The 21037-nt window shown below is 45.2% G+C and overlaps 1 protein-coding gene across 2 annotated transcripts; it reads right to left on the bottom strand.

The window, feature by feature from the left end:
• Positions 1 to 2696: 2696 nt before the first annotated feature.
• On the bottom strand, positions 2697 to 14784 carry VDAC3 (voltage dependent anion channel 3). Of its 2 annotated transcripts, none has more exons than XM_061134435.1 (9): positions 14628 to 14784; positions 12177 to 12245; positions 11265 to 11314; positions 8482 to 8634; positions 7543 to 7595; positions 6168 to 6395; positions 4841 to 4991; positions 3650 to 3707; positions 2697 to 3225 (listed from the first exon to the last, which is right to left on the bottom strand). In XM_061134435.1, exons 2-9 carry the CDS (start codon positions 12241 to 12243, stop codon positions 3134 to 3136), a joined length of 852 nt encoding a protein of 283 aa, XP_060990418.1. In that variant the 5' UTR covers positions 12244 to 12245; positions 14628 to 14784; the 3' UTR covers positions 2697 to 3133. The 2 variants fall into 2 exon arrangements, with proteins under 2 accessions (XP_060990418.1, XP_060990419.1); XM_061134436.1 differs by having other exon boundaries at positions 3147 to 3225; positions 3646 to 3707.
• Positions 14785 to 21037: the final 6253 nt, after the last annotated feature.

Here is a 21037-nt window from a genome sequence, read left to right as displayed (position 1 = left end):
TTCCCGGTGCTGGCCTGGCCACCAGACACAAGCAGGCCTCGTGGAGCTCATCCTCGGGGGCGGTGGGGTGCACAAAACTGCCAACACGATGGTGTGACTGCCTCGCTGTGGGAGTGCGCCCAGAAGGCAGGAGCCGGGGGGCGGGGGGCGGCTTTCAGAAGAGGCAGAACGTTGGCAGAGACACCAAGAGCACAGTGACGGTGACGGCACTGGCTCCCTTGGGAGACTCTGTGATTCAGAGGCTGCAGAACAGCTGAGAAGCACATCTGACAGGCTGCTCCTGGCAAAGGTCTGTAGGTGGTCAGCCGCCCACCGAAGGCCCAACAAGCTGGCTGGAGAGTAAGGCTCCAGAGACGAGACTGAGGATGCCGGCAGGGTCGTGAATGAATCAATGTTAAAAAGGAAGATCAAATAACGGCGAGGCCACAGGAGTTACAAGGCTGTAACAGGGGCTGGGAGTGGGGAAGGAGACGAAGGGGACGCTGGTGAGTGGAGGGGAGGTGCTGAAGGGCGTTTTACAGGGCAGAGGGCTGGTGAGCATGTCAGCACACTGGGGAGGCTTCCTCTCCCAGGCGACTGCACGCCAGACACCTGCAGTCACTGTGAGGGGCCAGCACAGGGCCTGGCACAGAAGCTCAAACGTGCTCTCCTTTCTGCTAGACTGTCGTGACGAGGGCACTTAGATCACAGCCCTGCAGCCGTACAATCCAATGAAACTGCGGAATAAAGGCTGAACTCCACATCCTTCTGTTCATGTCTGGGTTACCGTGTCAACACAAAGACTGGCTCTTCGGCTCTATAAGGAGGGAAAAACACTAACCTGCAGCAACCTTCCCACCTACCTCGGGCCGTAAATACAACTCCCCTCGTCAGACAAGGTAATGAAGCAGCGCGTGAGGGGGCATCTCACCAGCAGTTTTCTGCGTCTCCTCAGGCCCCCAGCATTTCCATCCCCCACCCTCGCCACCGCCCAGCTGAAGAGAAGCCCACAGTGACACCCTCTAACCCCAGGAACCACCAGGAGGCTCAGCCAGCCCTGCTCAGCATCCCATTCATTCTCAGGTTGCACAGTTCTCCCAGAAAGACACAGGAGCCCACTACACAGAATGAACTCGTCGTTTACTCCCTCACCCCTTCTCCTTTTCTGTTATACTTCATCTCCTGTGAGGATAACTCAACCCATGAGACAGTGAGAAAATAAAATTGTATCGTGTGGCCGGTATCACAGATGATACCTGACATAAGAAGTGGTGGCTGGAATCTGGATTCTCGTAGAGAACCTTTGGTGGGGGCAGGGAAATATCTTGCAGCACTGACGTTTTCCAAAAGCAGCTGTGTCCAGTTGTTCTTAAGATGACTGATTTGGACAGTGAGGAATCTGAACAGGCCAATCAGAGAATTACAAGTATCAGTGAACCCATGAAAACAGCTCCATCTCACTGGCCGTCAGGGAAGCACTGTTAAGACATTTTTCCTCTAAAAGTGGTAAAAAATCTTTAAGTCCGTCAACATTCAGCCTTTTTGCAGATGCAGGGAACAGGCACCCCGCACCACCACTGGCAGAAACACAGGCTGGTGCCGAGTTTCTGAAGGGTGACTGTGCTGCCCATCACACCTGCCCACCACCTCTGACTCAGCACCTGCCTGCCCGACACTGGTCCTGGGGACCTGCGCTAAAGCAGCTGCCCCCACCGTGCGCGTGGCCGAGCGGTTTCACAAAGACACAGATTAAAGACCGCCCTTCCACTGACCTACCGCACGCCGCCGAATGGGACCGTGGGGACACACACCGCCTTCACCACCACAGAAGGCTCTCCTGGGCAGTGCGCCCCGGGGACACTTGCGGCGTGGACAGAGAGACGTGGACAGAGGTACTCAGTGCAGCACCATCTGTACGGCAAGCTGAATCCAGCAAAGAGGGGAGCAGATAAACGCCACACTGATTCAGAAGTGTGAAAATTACGAGGCATGTCCATACAGATAGAAAAGCTGCTTTGTTCACTTGAAAAGTATGCTGCAAGACAAGATAAGCATTTTAACATTTCATAAAGATACTTACACAGTCACTAAAGACATTGAAAAGTATCTACAAGGACGTATGTCAAACTGCTAATGACAGTGGAAGAGGGACTGGAGAGAGGAAAGGCAGGTTTCACTTTTATTTACAACCTCACTGACTGAATCTGCTGCAACCAGCACATATTGTTAAAAAAAATCTTTTTTCCCAGGAGTTCTACTTTTAGAAAGACAATTTACCAGCAAGCCCTGAAGATATCACAGTCTCCTCACTTCTCTTCTGAACCGCTATTTCCATCCTCTGGGCATCATTTTTCTACACCAAAAGCCTTGTCCCGAGACCCAGGGAGCCTCGGGTATGCCCCCTGCTTCAGCCTCTCCCCAGCAGCATTTCCCCGCTGCCCCCTTTACACCCACTGACACTCTCGCTCCTCCCCAGCAACTTTACAGAACTAACACGACAGACTCTCTCACTGCAGTCGGCAGCGAGGAGCCCTGTAGACCTGCTCCCGCCCAGCAGGATGAGACTCGGCCTGAACCACAGCGGCAGCAGGGAGGTCAACAGAAGAGGCAGCGACAGGCAGGAGCAGAGACCCGTTCAGACACAGAGCCCGCCCACAAGAGCGCTCCTCACAGCAGAGTCGGTCACACGAGCACCCGGCACTGGCAAGTCCAGGCAGTTTATGTTCCAAATGTGATGGGTTTATTTTATTTTACTCTGATGCAAAACCAAAGATGCTACTACCGTACAGAGACCAATATATTACAAGGTCATGAAAAAGTGGTGTGGGACATGCAGGACGTGATGGACAACTGGAGGGTCGGGTCGTCTCCTTTGAACATGACACTACACCGTCGCTGAGGAACACATTGAAAAAAACACTGCGGAACTGAACTGAAATGTGGCACAAACGTGACAACTTCCGGGCATGCCTTCAAGCACCTCCCTTAGGATGGACTCGGTACCTAAGCTTCAGTGTGGGGAGGAGTACAATTCTTTGGAAGAATAAAAAGTTCACACTTTTGAAATTTCACAGAAGAATTTTAAGGCCAAAACATAGTGGGTTCATTTCTCTTCACCTCCAGGGACAAAGCTGATGCTTTATTCAAAACCACATTAAGCTTCTAGTTCAAATCCCAGACCGACCTTGTGCCCTCCTGCATTGAAGTTCTTCCCATCGATCAGAGCCGACAGCGTCAGCTTCACTCCTGAAAAGAAGAAGATCACGATTACTTGTAACAAGCATCACAATCAGATCCTGTGTTTCCTAGAAACCACGGGTGGAGTCAGCAGCCTCGGTTCAGCCGGCAGAGAGATTAGAGCTATTACTAACACAACACTAGGGATCCATAACCACCTCATCTGTAAAGCAGTCAAGACACACTCTACTTGGAGTTCAGACTTAAGAATGACGAGTGATCAACCAAACTCACAAGCCAGAGGGACGAAGTTATAATTAGAAATACACACACATATTTTTAAACAAAAGTACTGAATCTGTTTTACTTCGAACCACCAAATGTTACACAGTTGTCTGAATTTCCCTAAAGTGACTACAGACAGGTTGTCTGTAATTTTCATTATTCCTCACTCACCTTCTCCAAGCCCACTGTTATTCATTCCCTTACTCACCTGGTCGAAGGGTCTGAGTGTAACCCAGTCCAATCAGGCTGGCATTGTTTACTTTAGCCTAAGACAAGATGAAACAGAAACAGAAATCAGTTTCATAACATGCAAGGCCAACACAACCACTTCATGCATCAGATTTCCAAAGCTGAAACACCTTAGGACCAATCCAGAATTACTGAAACCGAAAGCTAAATCAATAAAAGATAAATCTTTTAAGAAGTCAGTAGGACTAGTAGGGACAGAGGGGACCTTGAGCATACAGCTTAAAGGCCTCGAGCAAAATGTTAAAACACCGTGTGGCCCAACACCCCTCCCTGAGCACCAGATTCTTCTGAGATCAGTTTTCTGACCTCTGACAGTGGCAAGAGAATGACCTCCGGTGACAGAGCGACCGGGGTCAAGCCCTGACACTGCCTCTTACTGAGTGACCCTGGGCAGTCACCTGACCTAAGTCTCAGCTCCCTCGTCTGTAAAATGGGGGGAGAGGGTAGTATTATTCACCAAACAAGAGTAGTTGTGAGGATTACATGAGATGATACATACAAAGTCTTAGCACAGAACCTGAAATTTAAGAGCTCAATTAGCATTATTAACAAGAATTACTAATGGCAACTGGGCTTCCCTCATAGCTCAGTTGGTAAAGAATCCACCTGCAATGCAGGAGACCCCCAGTCGATTCCTGAGTCAGGAAGATCCACTGGAAAAGGGATAGGTTACCCACTCCAGTATTCTTGAGCTTCCCTTGTGGCTCAGCTGATAAAGAATCCACCTGAAATACGGGAGACCTGGTTCAATCCCTGGGTTAGGAAGATGCCCCGAGTAAGGGAAAGGCTGCCCACTCCAGTATCCTGGCCTGGAGAAGTCTATGGACTGTATAGTCCTTGGGGTTGCAAAGAATCGGACACAACTGAGACTTTCACTAATGCCAACAGGAAAGTAATTGAAACCCAGGAATCTGTAGATAAGAAAATTTTGAGGCCAAAGAGATAAAATGACTTGAGAAGGTCAGACAACAAATATGGGAAGAACCAGGATTGAAACCCATGTTTCCTGACTTCAGGGAGAGGCTCCTCTCGCTACACAGTGACCAGCACTGTGTAATAAAGAACATGCAAAGCACAACCGTATCACAACATCCATCTGTAACTCGGATGAAACCCTAAGAGCAGACCCCATCTGACAGCACGTCCTTACAGAGAGAGAAGTTCTACAGTCCAGCTTGTACTTAGCAGCGATGCCGAAGCGGGTGTTGTTACTGCCGGCTGTCCACGCGAGGTTTATCGACGTTTCAATCTTCTCATTCACCTTCTGGTAGATTGACCCTCCAAATTCAGTGCCATCATTCCTGTTTTCACGGCACAAGAAAAACTCATTAAGTATCTAGTTTGTTACAATATGGAAAAAACTCCAAGTCTATCTAAATCAGGGTCTTGTTTTATAACTAGAGATTTCAGTAAACTTCTAGCATAAATGACTGTCAAATAAAAGTTATATAGTTTATAACCACCTAATTAAAGCACAGTAACATCTGATTCATTTACTTGGCTCCCCCACATAATATAAATTTCTTAAACAGCATTTGACTAGGCACAATGGCAGATACCAAGTAGATATAATCTGGATGTCTCTCAGTTGTTCATAGAACTTAGAAACTTCAAAATAAGAGTTCCACAAAGATTCTGTGAAAAAACATATACAGTAGTACAAGCCAATTCTGGATTTCATTCAAAACACAATCTGAGCATAAGAAAGCGCCTTCCATGCAATGGCTACCGGGCATGACCCAAGGTGTTGTCTCAGAGCATCTCAGAGGTCAGCCTGAGCTGATGGCTCTCCTGATAATACTGTTTCACCAACTTCAATGCCTCTGTCTACACCAGTCATTGTAAGTGGATTAGAGTGTCTAGTGGACGGCAATCTGCAACACTTCAAAAACACAGAGCTAATCCTTCTCTTTGTGGGACAATGGTAGTGCCCAGCAGGCCAAGACATGAAATAACAGTTAAAGTTCAAATTCATGTAACCAACAGGCTGCGGCCTACAGACTTGAACCCAGGCCTGCTCTGGGGACCCTGCTACTTCTGAATACAACACAGGTACCTGGGGTCACACCAAGTACCTGAACACCTCCACAGAATTACACTGGCGCTGCTCCAGGACTCTGATCCATCAGGGGGTTATTCCTGATCCAAACAGACCTGCTTCCGGAAACTGCCAAGATGAGCAGGGAACCAGAGGAAGCAGCAACACCTCTCCAAAGGACCCCTCCCACCAAAGGGAATCCTTGCCCTCGCTCTCTCCGTCCCAGGCTCGCAGGCCAGCAGCGAGCACCAGCGCCAAGGGCAGCAAGGCCCACGGTGCCTGCTGACCTCCAGGACAGCACAGCAAGGCTGGTGTCCACCACGGCATCATCACGAGCAAGCACCACCCCCTTCCAGCCTGCGCAACATGCTAACGGCCACCCTCCTTCTGGGCGGCCGCACTGGCACTAAAGGAGGAACTCTGAACTTGGAACACTCACACATGAGTGTGCAGCTGGAAGTCTGCGGCCTTGTAACCCAGGGCGAAATTATTCTGTGACAGTTTGGATTTGGCTGTGTCAAAACTCATCTGATAGCCAGCAAGCCAACCTTCAAAGGCCAACACAGCCCAGCCATAGATGGTTGGTCCTGAAAAATCTATATCAACATTACTGCCAAGACTGAAACAATCCCGTTTATATGAGGCCTTCAATTTCCCACTCTTCTTTCTGTAAAACAAACAAAAACAACAGAATGAAAACAACATGAGCTTTTACTGCCTTCTAGGAATCTTGAGAGTAAGATCCCTTTTCTCCCCCAATGTAAATATTATTTTGGTAGAAGGCACAAACAGACTAACAATGTTTCAAATGACTTAGCTCTAAAATGTAATTTTGCTAGGATTTGAAGTAAATGTACTATTTTTTTTACCTATTCTCTACTGTAAATTCAGATGATAGGGTATTTCATGATTAATTTCACAAAAGCATACGAAAAGTATAAAAAGGTGCAAGATTTTCAGTACCAAATGAATAACCTGAATGCATATGTATACAGACATACAAGAAACCAAATTTCTTTAAATGTTTCCAAATGGTACAAAAGGTAACACCCGACACAATTTTAGAATATTAACCTGTCACAAAGAGAAATGTACTTTATTTTTTGGTAAGCATGTTTATTTTCCTCAGGTCAGTGTTGTCTCCCTGGATAATGTGGGACAGAAGTGTACATTTCTGAAGGACGATTTTGTGAAAACACAAAACGAGCCCTTAACAGTCCAGGGCGATCCCAATCAGGCCTCTTATGAGAACACTCGTCCCGAAGACAATGCAGGCGTGCGGCAGGAGGGGCACGCCTGCTTCACGACTCAGGAGGAACTCACCCCATCGAGCGCCTCGCCTTCAGAGACAGGCAGGTGGGAGACAACAAAATCCCCACTTTACAGATGAAAACACTGAGTCAGAGAAGCTGGGGGATTTACAAAGGCTAAGAAATCAAGTAAGCAGAACTGCTCTTTACACTGTTCTGCTGCCAGGAGATGACACACTTTTCTAAAGATGTTAACTTCCCAGCAAGACCTCACATCCAAGAATCCTCAGGATAGCTTAAAAACATCTAGTCTCAGACCCTTCTCGCTCCTACGTTTTTCCCACAGTGTGCCTCTTTGAATTAGATTTACAAGTCCTTGTTCATCTGCCCACATTTCAAATGAAAACCGCCCCCTGCCTCCGGCCGTCTTCCTGCCCATCTCCTGCACACACACAGGTCTCTGCTTGCCTCCCCTTCGGAGCTCCTCCTGCAGCCCCCTCCTCTAGACCTCTCCATCCCTTCAAGAAACAAGACCATTTCAGAAAACGGGGTTGGGATAATTACCCTGTGTTCGGTACAAATATGGTATCAAGAGTCAGTTTCAACCCTTCAGCCAACTGAAAAATAAAGATTTAAATTTAACAATTAGCATTTTTCAATTCTTTTCTTGACTTGAGAAACCAATTCTAAAGTTTTCTCTGACTTCTTCGCTAACAAGGAAGTCATTAAAGAAAGCCAAATATTAGATTATCTCATGAACTGCCTCTTCTTCCTTTTCCCTGCCCCCACCCGACTCCCCTCACCCCAGGCTTCATCACGATTCTCACCAAAAAGCAGGCTTAAGACATACAGGTCAGATCCAGTTATAATAGCCAATAATGTAAATTAAGAGTACAAAACAACAAAATCCCAGTGCGACAAAATAACTGTGATGCTCTTTTGAAATTGTTATGGTAATTGGACAGTTAGCAAACCAACCTAAGTAGCTTATTCAGCTATACAGATGCATTATCTATATATGAAAATGTGCATACAGACATACCTCAAAAACTAGTGCCCTGAATGTAGCAGGCACTTGACAAGCATCTGATGAAAGAGTTTCTCTTTGAAAACATTAAAAAATTTTTAGAAACATTTTTCTGTGGAGTCAATTTTGCAATGATTACAAAAACAAAATTAAATCACTACAAATAGCTTGGTCTGCTCAAGAGAGGCCCAACTGTGTAACAGTAAGTAGAACTGGTCAGAACAAAAGATGTCATAATTATGTACTCACCAACAAAATATTACTTTCTAGAAACATAAAACATACCAAAGAAGGCCATGTGCAGAAAAAAAAATACGGCAACTAGACAGTGTGCAAGGCTTCGCTCAGAGTATATTTGGACAAAATATATACTGTAGACAAAAGTAATATTGTGGACAAACTGATGACAAAGTTTGTTTATCATCTTATCCCCAAGATTAAGTTTACCCTACAAATAACTTCCAACGCTCTCTTACCTTATTCTCCCAAGAGATTTCTGTCCCAAGAGTATTGTCTGTGTTCCACTTCTGGGTGAAGGTCAGCCCATAGTTACAGATCTTGTATTTGGTCTCTAGGTTGCCTGATGCTTTCCCTGTATCAGTGTAAGCATGACCAGAAGTAGAAAATTCCTGGTAAGAAAAAATAATTAAAATCAGCTCACCAAATAGAAAATATTCATTCCAGAAAACAGTATTCAATGCAGCAGAAACCAATACAACTGACTTTCTACCACAACTCTACTCTGTAGCAACTTACTTCCTGCTCTCCTTTTTCCTTCTAATCTCTAGATATTGTAACCAGTCTTGCAAACTTCCCATTACTCCACCTCTCTTACTGGTATTTCTGTTCCATACACCCTCTTACTAAATGGGAATCCCAAACTCTTTTAAAAGAGAAATATCTTTACTGAAAATGCCTTTCCTAAAAAGACAAAAATATCGAATCTTAAACATTTACTTCATGACATGAAAAAAACTTAGTTCTCTATGACCTTTTGAACTATTAGTTACTTTTAACATCTTTAAAAAATCCCCAAACACTGGAAGCTTTAGATTCCCTCCTTTTAATAGGGCCATAACTTTATTGTATTAAAAACTTTTTTAAAATTTTCATTGTGGTGAAATACACGACATAAATTAACCATTTTTATGTGTACAGTTACACTGGCATTAAGTACATTCACACTGTTAAAAAAAAATTTATTGCTTTTGCCCACAAAACTATCTTTAAGATTTTCAGCATACACAATTTCAATATTTGACTGTATCTATCCATTTTTCACAACAAAATGGAATGTTGTAACTTATCCCTCTTCCTCCCTCTCCCCTGTCAAATAGTTACTATGAATGGCTCAAAATAAATCCTCCTCCCTAGTTAGATGTCCCTCAGTCATATGACAGTAAGCAGTTAGGAATACATCTTGTTCTAGGGGGAAGCAAACAGTCAGCACCTGTCACTGACAGTCTAGGAACTGTCAAGGAAGACCCATTTCTGATTGGCCCCGTTTTTAAAGACCGTCTCTGAAATATTGCCAACAGTCATGAAACGCCAGCAACTCTGCCGCAGTAGTTTTACCACCTGCAATATGAATCCTTCCTCCACCAAATGCCCTGCCCCCTAACTCGCGTTCTATAGGCTGATGACACAACTGGGAAACTGTGATCTGTTAATCTCCACGGCACAGCAAGTTTTCAAAGAGACTATCAAACTGCACACTAAGGGCAAGGCCTTGGCAAAACATGACAAAATGCTAGTCATGTTTTAACAACTCACATCACTGTCTTTTAGTAGATCCAGCTACCGAGTGTTTTATTTTTCACATTTACCTTTTATAAACTTGCAAGTAGAGCAAATATAAACCTTAATTTTGGTGCAAAAAATTAAGGTAGAAGCGTATTTAGTCTGTATTTCTTTCTTATCATCACTATTTCTTCATCTGAAGCTCTGTCAAAAATCTAAAATACCAGAGCTCCAAATCTCAAACACAAGGTTATAATTTTCCTAAGTTGAGTTCCAGGTTCACAATTACTTCAATTTTTGTTTAATTTCATAATTAGCTCAAACAGTGCAAAATATATTTATAACATGCACATAACATCTACAGTTCTGCTGTGATGCTAGTATGCAACAAAACAATCATGGAAATGTTACTGTTATAAATGGCATATCATAAAAATACCAAGATACGATCTAGGCAATCTGGAGCAAGGGATGAAATTTTTCCTAAATCACTACTAAAGAACAAAAACAGCCATAAAAACAAAGCACACAAATACACTGTTTTTCTTACCATCTGAATGAATATTCACACACAACAGCAGCATGAAAGGGAGACAAAATTTTAGTTGTTGGTTTTCTCAACACAAAACTACCTTGAGCAAATCTGAAATACTAATTAAAATGTGTGATTTTTCTGTTTTAATAGACTACATAATAAAATCCCATCTTAGGAAGGTAGTTGCATAAATATTTATTTACTACTAGAAAATCCAGGGAAAGAATAGTGACAAACCAGGATTAGATGAAGTATCAGACAAAGCATCATAAATACTCCACATACTTCTTGCCCTTCTAATTAAATCATATATCCAGAAATAAAATTTGCACTGGTTTGAAGAGACAAATACCAAAGAAAAAAAAATGCAGCCAATATGGAAAAATCAGAGAATAAGGTGAATGTAAACTTGATCTATCTGCTGAAACTTATAAAAGCTCTGGTTAGTGATATATGGTGATATATCCTTTATTTCTTAACTTCCAGGAAAAGACTTTATGAACATTAATAAAAGTTGACTAAGCTTCTGCATGTATTTCTACATTTGTTTCAACTAATCATGATGGGACAGAGACTAAAGTTAGTTTGTTTTTGTAAAAGGGCAACAAAGTTTGCATGAACCCAATAAAAAGGAAGCAAAGATTTTAGTGTCCACATACATATTCACAAAAGTATAAAAATACGGCATAAAAAATATATATATACACACACACATACATACGTATACACATGTATTCTATATCTTCTGAGAGGAAGACTCAGAATACTTTTATAATGACAAACAAAGATCTCCCCCCAAATTCAGCTTGATTGTCCTTGGGCTCAACTGGCTCAGTGGCTCTGAAATCTGAGAGGAGGACAAGGCTCTAGGGAAGACAGCGTTGCGCCAAAGGTATGCTGTTTCAAGTGACTTGACTAAACAATGATTTTCAAACAGGTTCCTTTAATTATGGTACATCTATTAACAGTATATTAAGTACTTACCACTCCACTACATGACTTGGTTCTCAGATCTATTTTGACCATGCCAAATCCTAGAGACACACACACACAAAAAATAAGTGATGTACAAAATGTGACATCCACTCCAGTCTTAACAATTTAGAAATTATTAAAATAGTCCCTAGTACATTTCATATGGAAAATATTCAGTATTCCTGTTAGGTGAGAGTTCCACAAGAAACTGAATTATAACAAAATTCTAACAAAAATTGAATTGTAACCAAAAATTACAACAAAATGCTAACAAAAATTAAGCGTAATTTTTAAAGCCAAAATAACAAAGACATATTTTTAAGATGTAAGTTAAAAAACCTATGGATGAAAGAAAAATGCATTATTTTAAGAACCAAAATTATCAGAAATTATATATATATATACAAGCTTAAAATACATAATTAACATTATTAATTAATAAAAAATCAAATGTGTACAGCACAAAAACTTAAAAATTTCAAGACTACATTTTTAAAACCAAAACTAAATGTCTATTTGGTTTCAAACACTGTATGTTCCTCCAAAGAAGTCAAAAGCTGGGGTTTCATGCTCATGAAAATACTGCCATTATTTGGAGGAAGAAAAACACACTCCCTGCTTTAACTGTCCCCAGAGCTAACCAAAGGAGGCACATACATTACAGATTTATACTATTTCACCCCACAGATAATATTAAATATGCAAATATTATGTGTTTATGTACACAATGGCTTTTAATGCTTGTGGCACTCCACCTCTAAAAAAAGAAGTCTAGTAACCTGCTAATAGTTATCCCCTTAAATCTTGTGAAATAGATTAATGTTGACTTAACCTCATTTTACTGAGCACAGTATCGCCCATATCTTAGGCATTCAGTATGAATGCTTACCCCACACTGGCAGTTTACAATAGCATACTAACCATATCCTTTGTTGAAGACATCTTTGGCAGCCTTTCCTAGGTCACAGTAAGTCGGTGTGTTACACATATCTTATAAAGAAAAATAAGGACAGGGAATAAATAATAGTTAGTACTTATTCACTGTTCAAGTGTTTAGTCCTGTAAGAAGAGGTATACAATGTTTCTTGCTTTGCATCATTAATGTTTACCTCCTAAGGCAAGCAAAGTTCAGAGAAAGCACACTGCTCCTTTAAAAAGAGCTTTCCAGAAATCTGAAGAATGAAAGGGTGTTTTTCATGAGATTCACAGAGGTCATCTTTCTGATTGCATTTCAAAGAGAAATTTCTTGAAGGCTGAAGCAGATGTTCTGTTAAACTAGACTTTCACTTTTTAAAAGGATGCAAAAGTGTACATTAGTAAAACATGTCTTGGGCAGTCGTAAAGCCAGAGAGCTGTGTAAGATGACAAAGTAAATACTCTGAGGATCTGTAAAGCAGATGCAGTCAAACATCTTCAGAGCTAACATTTTTGCCACTCTGAAATTCAGTTAAGAGTTACACTAATTGCAGTGTATTCATCCAGAATATGCCCTCTCTCTCAAAACTCTTCTTAAAATACAGTGCTATAATCTAACCTATTAACCAGACAGAGGATAGATCCTACCTGCAGTAATCTGCTTACCAAAAATCAGTATACACTCTAAAAGTTACAGTCTTCAAACACCCTAGGTGCTTCACTTCATCTTGCCTGAGGATTCAGTCAGCTTCTCTACTGCCAAGATGACCCTCATCCTCATCAAAATTCTCAGGCCGACCAACAATGCTGAATGTACCATTCTTTGCCCTTTCTGCACAACAGGAAACCTCTTCCAGCAGCATCCTCAAAAGTCATGCTGGAGCACCTCAGGCAACCCCATTAGCCCCACTGTGCATGCTAAGTTGCCAGGCTCCTCTGTCCATGGGATTCTCTAGGCAAGAATACTGGAGAGGGTTGCCATTTCCTCCTCCAGGGGATCTTCCCCACCCAGGGACTGAACTGGCCTCTCCTGTGTTTCCTGCCTTGGCAGGTGGATCCTTGACCACTGAGCCACCTGGGAAGCCCCTGTTAACCCCATTACTACCCCCCAGTAAAATCCAGAGCACCAGCGAGCCCTTGCAATTACGATGCCTCAACCACCTACACGTTCAAACCTATTCACTTCTATTTAGCAGAGCTCTTAGTCTGGCCTCTTGCTAATAAGTAAGCTTCTGCCTATCCCACCACACCTGACCACCACACACACACACTTCATGGTGCATTTCTTCACTGTGAATTCATTTAAAATGTGTTCCTTAACCTAAACCTGTCAGATATGACAGACATTAGAATATGTTAAGAGAACAGAGTATAATAATATATATAAAGTTAAGTGGAAAGAATAAAGATGAAGAAGATAAGTGTACTGAGTCATACCATAATAAAACTTCGTTCTGGGCCACAAGGTTTCAAAGTTCTTTTCCAGAGCAATTAATCTACAACACAAGTCCTCTGTGTCCCAACCATCAATTTTTTACACGTTGCCAACTGCAATGTGATATTACTCTTTATGATCACAAACGACTGTGGTACCTGTTGAAATTCTGCCTGAAGCCCATAATTCGGGAGGTTAAGTATAAAAACCAGGCACTACGTACTCAAATATTAGAAACGTTAAGGTTTTACAGTTTGCTTTAAAAAAAAAACAAAAACGAAAGATACACTTCAGTGTTTAGAAACCTCCATCCAGGGACCCATTACAGTCTTCTAGCATTTTGCTTCTTTTACAAAAGCACTTGCTAGACACTGCAAAAGTCGCGTCGGGGGGAGGGGTCGTCTGATCTCAACTGTGCCCAGTTCAAGCTTTCTTTTCCAGGCCCACGATCCCGACGGGAAATGCACTGCTGGTATGAGCAAGCAAAAACTCGAGAAGCCACAGACACGTCACGTTCCAACACATTGCCGCGGCTCTGCCGATGCACTCGTCCGTGGACGTGCACGGCGCCCCCGGGCTGCCGGAGCCGCAGGCGGGGGCTGGGAGCGAGGGGTGCCGGGGTCGGGGGATGGAGGGGCGGTGGCTACAACAGCATCACCGTGGGGAGAGCCGGCTCGCCTCGCCTCCGTCAGCTGTACGTTCAGCACCCTCCCCTCGGGGGCAGGGAGTAGAGGGGCCCCCTGATGCTGGATGCCGAGGCCGGAGAGGAAGCCGGGACTCGGGAGTTCGCGGACCCGCCTTCCCTCGAAGCCAGCCTCCTGGTGCCGGCCGGGCCGGGGCGCAGGTGGCGGCGCGGCCCGCCCGTCCCCGGAGGGGCCGGTTCCCGCTGCCCCCGCCCGCGGGCCCGCGCCCCGTTCGGCGGCCCTGCCTCCGTTAGCCGCCTCCCGCGGGTCCCTGCCGGACGGCCGCCCGCCCGCCCGGCCCCCGCCCGGCCGCCGGCCCGCGGCCCCGGCTCGCCTCACCTCCGACCGGAGGGCCCGTCCGCTCCGCTAGGAGGGGCCTGTCCGCTCCGCCAGGGCACCGCTGAAGGTCTTCTTCGGACCAACGCCGTCCGCGCCTGCGCGGCCCCACGCCCGCGGCGCCTGCGCGCCCCGAGCCCCGAACCCCGCGCCGCGGCTGCGCCGGAGAGTCGCTCCGGGGGCGCGCGCCGCGGGCCCGAGGAGGTCCAACACCTCCAACTGTCCGAGTGCGCGCGCGCGCCACGGGGGCCGGCGCCCGGGGGCGGGCGGGGTGGACGTGAGCGCGCAGGCGCGGCGCCCGCGCCTTTATCCCCCGAGGGGCCGGCTCTCGCGAGAAGGCGCGGACCACTAGCGACCCTTGCCCGTGGAGGGGTCGCCCCCGCCGCGTCCTTCTCAGTCGGATGCCTGACAGACCTGTGAGGTGATTCCATCTCAGAGTGACTGAAGTTCAAGAATGTGGCCTTTGGGTCACCTCATCTTAACGATGAGGAACATAGGTCCCCAGGGGGTAAGTGGCGTGACTTACCCCGGCGTCATCACACCGGAGGTGTAATTCAAAGGAAGAGAGGAGGTGGATGAGGGACAGCTCACCTTTAGAGAAGATTTCCAACTCATAAATGTACAAGAAATTACAGAAACAGAAAACCCCCGCTTTGGAGCCACCAAGAACTGCGTCAGGCAGAATTCATCAATAGATGCTGGACGCTTGAGGATATTCGTCCAGTTGCAAAGTATCATCCCATGGATGACTTAGTGAAGAGAAAACGGTACCTTCACATCAAACGCATCACCTAAACCGAGTGATGGAACTGCGCAGCGCCAGGGATGGTACAGACTGACGTCTTGTGTGAGAATGACTCGCCCAAGAAGTGCTTTCTCTCCGTTTCGGAGGAAACAGACAAATCCAGTTGAAGGACAGTTCTGCAAAACAACCACCTGGTCTCTCCTAAAAACGTGAACTTCATGAACTGTTAAGACTAGTCAAGTGTTCTAGATTAAAGGAGACAAAAGAAAGATATGACCCTGAGAGCCATGCAATCCTAAATTGCACCCAGGATCAAAAAACAAAAAGCAGCTATTGAGGGTCATTATTGGGACAATTGAGAAAATTTGAATGTCGATTGTATTAGTATTGCAGCAATGTTAAATTTCCTGAGGGTAATGGTTATACCTTGATTATGCAGAAATGGGGACTTCCCTGGTGGCTCCGTGGTAAAGAATCCTTGTGCAATGCAGAAGATACAGAGATGTAGGTTCAATCCCTGGGTCAGGAAGATCGCCTGGAGGAGGGCACAGCAACCCACTTGCCTGGAGAACCCCATCGACAGAGGATCCTGATGAGCGACAGTCCATGGGGTTGCAAAGAGTCCGATGCGACAGAGCTCGCATGCTAACATGCATGCATGGATAAGTGGCCTGTTTTTTAGGAGATATATAAAGTAATTCATAAGTCACATAGCGTGTGTCTGCAACAAACGCTCAAATGGTCAGGAAAATACATTCACAATGTTAACAATTGGTGTATCTAGGTGGAGGATCTATGGATCTTCATTGCATTATTCTTGAATCTTTCCTGTAAGTCTAAAATTATTTTTAAAGATAAAAAGTTGAAAATAAAAAAACCCCACAAAGTCTTTGATTCTCGGAACATGATACCAGGTTGCTTCTTGAAACCAGAGGCAAAGATGATTTCCCTGCTATGTTTAAGTATTTCAGGCTAAGAAAAGATAAGTAAGACACTTGCTCCCAAAGGACTCATAATGTGAGACTTGGAAAATGAGGCAGAAAATGATCAATGTCATTGGCAAAGCAATATAAGTTAGTAGGCTAAATAAAATGAGCTTTGGCGTCAAAAGAGGCTGGGTTGGCACCTCAGATCTGCCAACCCTGTGATTGTTGGTGAGCAACTCTATGTCTCTGTTTCCACATCTGTGAGGCAGAACCAAATAAGGTCTACTTCAGAGGATTGTAGTTGATACAGTAAAGACGGTGAGGTATCCAGAGTACACAGTGATCCACCTGGCACATGGATAATGTTCATTAGTTAATAACACAGATGAAAATTAATATGCTATAGGCGATTAAAAGTCACGCGAGCAAACTTAGATTTATTCACATCCAGATGAATATTAGAACCACAACTTCAGCCTGCACTTTGGCACAGACCTGGCCTTTGTTGGGCACAGACCTGTCCTTTGTCGGGCCCAACAGATTATCAAAGTCTATAAAAACCACTTCTAACGGAAAGTTGGCAACATTCCTTCCATGGGCTTCTTCATCCAAAGTCTTTCCTTCTGAAGGGACCTGATAACACCAGTCCCAGGTCACACACAGAGGACCTCCCCTCTCTCCCAACATGCAGGAAGGCAGTAAAAGAAATTGTTCCAGAAAACAACAGCTGCAGAGGGAATCATTCCTTTGTTTCCCATCGCTCTGACCCTGCTGGCTTAGCAGGATCCACAGTTGCTCTCAACATTCACATCAAGCCTCTGGCCTCAGCCACCTCCAGACTACAGCTAGTTCTCACACCCTGCCCACCCACACTGGGTTCTGAATCTTGGGAGGCATAGAAAGGACTTTCTCAGTCCAAATTCTAATCACCTGGCATTCTTTTCCTATAAAATGTCTAGAACCAGATTTTTAGGGCAGGGAAGGTGCTTTAGATGCCTTCTTCTGTGAGACATTTGCTGAGTGCTTACTACGTACTGGGCACCATGCTCAGAACTGATGGGCGAGCACAAACCCGGAAGCATCTGTGCTGTGTGTGTCCAGAGGCCCTGGTGAGCAGGTTTCCAACCCAGGTCACCTGCTCTAGTCAAGATAACCCGCCCTGTCTGCCTTTGTTACCTTTGTGAGAGAAAATCTTAAAGGGTTAGTATAGTTTTACTCCCCACCCCCCAAAAAGAACAAAAAACAGAGAACAGAAAGCCTACAGTGAAGATTTGGTATCTCAATTGCCCTAAGTGTAAGGAAAATTAAGATTCTGAAGCCAGCAATGTTATTTAATTCTGTTTCTTTAAAGAAAAGGGGCACACTTGTTTTCAGTTCAGTTCAGTCGCTCAGTCATGTCCAACTTTTTGTGACCCCATGGACTGCAGCATGCCAGGCTTCCCTGTCCATCGCCAACGCCCAGAGCTTGCTCAAACTCATGTCCATTGCGTCGATGATGCCATCCAACCATCTCATCCTCTGTCATCCCCTTCTCCTCCCGTCTTCAATCTTTCTCAGCATCAAGGTATTTTCCAATGAGTCAGTTCTTCGCATCCTTGGCATCTTTGAAGAGATACTAGCCCTGTCTGCGAGCCTCATCTAGGGGGCAGCAGATCTCAGGGCCCCGGAGGTGTAAGCCCCTCATTGTGCCAGGGATGTGTCAGGTGAACGAGGGGAAGGGCTTCCAGGGCTGAGAGACAGAGATCCAAGACTATGTTGTTATATGTTTAGGGTGTATGTCGTACTCTTAAACTCCAGGTCTGATAACTTGCCTCAAGGCAATAGACTTGTGCAAAGGTTCATCTTGAGTAGCTTGAATTAATTACAGCAGCAGGAAATTAAAAACCAATTGATGCTTTTGAACTGTGGTGTTGGAGAAGACTTAAGAGTCCCTTGGACTTCAAGGAGATCCAACCAGTCCATCCTAAAAGAAATCAGTCCTGAATATTCATTGGAAGGACTGATGCTGAAGCTGAAGCTCCAATACTTATGGCCACCTGATATGAAGAACTGACTCTTTGGAAAAGACCCTGATGCTGGGAAAGACTGAAGGCAGGAGGAGAAGGGGACAACGGAGGATGAGATGGTTGGATGGCATCACCGACTCAATGGCCATGAGTTTGAGAAAGCTCCAGGAGATGGTGATGGACAGGGAAGCCTGGCATGCTGTAGTCCATGGGGTCGCAAAGAGTTGGACATGACTGAGCGACTGAACTGAACTGAATCGAATGACCGACATTTAGAGGATTCATTAAATTGTAATACACCCATATTTTGGGATATGGTTCAACCATGTGTTCTGATAATATCTGATAATCTTAGGGAAAGGCCCAGTTTAAAAAAGTGGAGTTAGGGGAACAAAAGTTTAAGTACAGTGTAACTCCGTGTGTGTGTGTGTATGTGTATGTATGCATGTGTTACAATTTTACTTAAAGAAAAAGCAAGGTCTCCTTCACTGCAGGCAGTTTCTCTACCATCTGAGCCACCAGGGAATCCCCAGAGACATGGACATTGGTAATGGCTTAACTCTGGACTGGTGATAGGTTGATAATACATACATTATATATTAACTAAATAGATGCTGTATATTTGTGTGTGTGTGTGTGTACGTGCATAGAAGAAATGTTGGGAAAATGTTTCCAAAATCTGACAGTGACTCTCTCTGCTGGGTCAGAGTATACGTGATTTTTATTTTCTTCACACTTTTCTGTATTTTCCAAAATTTCTAAAATTTGGAAATGTGTTTGTGTTATAATTAGAAAAGTTAAACTGACTTTCATAAGGTGGGGAAGTACCTAGGTTCATAAGAAGGGGAGTGCTGTGCCCTGGGGAATTTCCACCCAAAACTGGGAACTGCAGCTGGGATCAGTCCCTGGAATTCACGTTGGGCCTTCTGGGCACGCACGTCACTCTTGGCCACAAGAGGGCACAAGGAAATGAGGTAAAGAAATGTTGACCCTGCAGGTGAGTGCTGCAGGTGGGAGTCAGGGTGATGAGCCCAGCCCTCCCCTTGCCCCCAGAGCCTCATCCAAGCTCTCCATACAATTGTGAATACAGTTATGGGGCTTCCCTACCCCAGTTAGAGTCCAAGTTGAATGTCAAAAGGGCAGGGAATATTTACAAATTGTTTTTATGAGGAAACCAATTTTGTCAACATTCCACTTATGGATTAGGGTACAGCCTGGCTCACACAACCTGGAAATTAGCTCATCTTAACCGCTTGCTAGTAAAGCACTATGATCACTTTACACAAAGGATAAGTTAAGATAAAGGAGGGTGACATAGTCCTACGTAACCTGAAAACAGGAAGAAGCAGTGTCCCTTTGATGAATATATAGCTGTGTTTCAGGGAACTTGATGTTTTGGAGAATGGTCTTCGGTTAGTGAACTGTGGAGTGTGGTATGCAGGAAGTAATAAACTTTGGAACCAGAACTCTTGTGTTAAATCCAAGGTCTGCAACTCACTAGCTGTGCGACCTTGGGCAAGTTACCTGACTTCTCTGAGCCTCGGTGTCTTCCTCTTTAAAATGGAGATTCCCCAGAAATAAACCATCTGGATGAGGCCCGTCCAAGGGGCCCCACCTCATGGCTTTCTGTGGTCAAAGTTCTGAGGAGGCTTGGACCACACCCAGGGTTCACCCCAGGCAGGAGACAGATCACACCCAGCAAGTCACATACAACACAACTCCCAGGACGATAGAGAAGCCAGATGCAGACTCACCCTGAAGGGGTGCAGAGGGACCCTGGGACGGGGTTCTATTACTTGGGACCCCTGGAGAACACCCAGGGAGGGTCAAGGCGCACAGCCTCTCCCCTCCAGGGGGGACTCTTGTGCAGAGCTCAGGACAGCTTTATTGAGATGTAATTAACATGAAACACTATGTAAGTTTCAGGGGTACAGTGTGATGGTTTGACACATACAGGTTAGGGAAGGAGTCCTTTTACCCCCACATAATTATCATTTCATTACTATGGTGAGAGCACCGATGCTCTGCTTTCACAGAACTTTCCAGTTCACGGCACAGAACTGTTAACTGTAGTCACCACCGCTGTTCATTTTTTAAAAATTTGCATCTTTAGAACTGGGACTCCAGGCAGGTCTGGGGTCTCCTAATATTGTGGGATTCACCCGCTACCTTTGAGAAAAACAATCAGCTTCCAGTTAGGGTGCAGACCCCATCTTGTCTACAGGCCGGTTGGATTCCCCTTTGCATGCTCCTTCCCTGAAACAGGCAGTGGGGTGTGTGGACCGCTGCTCAGGTCCACTCTCTCTCCTGCAAAGTCACACACGGTGGGTGCGGGGCTTGGTTCCACGCCCTCCCTCCACAACCCTCTGGCCTCCTGCTTACAGACGCCACAGAAAGACCCTGCGCTGGTCACACACCCCCAGCCCCACCGTGCACGGTGGAGGCCGCTCCTTGGCCTGGAGGGCTGGTCACCAGGCTATGGTGCCACCAGGCCCTGACGGCACAAGGGGAGAAGAGGAGGAGTAAGCGGGTGAGTTACAGGGGTGCGGGATGTGACTGAGAGGGTGAAGAGCGAGGAGGAGAAAGACTCAAATGACGAAACCATGAGGGATAAGGGTGTAGAAGAAGGCAAGCCGAAAAGAAGAATGGAAGTCGGTCTCCACTGCGTTCCTTAGGTTTCTGTCCTCCTCCCCACAGTGTATTTACTGTTAAATTACAGCCAGTACAGTGAATAAA

The sequence above is a fragment of the Dama dama genome, chromosome 32 (genome assembly GCF_033118175.1).
Source record: "Dama dama isolate Ldn47 chromosome 32, ASM3311817v1, whole genome shotgun sequence".
Lineage (NCBI taxonomy): Eukaryota > Metazoa > Chordata > Mammalia > Artiodactyla > Cervidae > Dama > Dama dama.
Note: the sequence above shows the minus strand (reverse complement) of the source record. Positions and strands in the feature narration are given on the sequence as shown.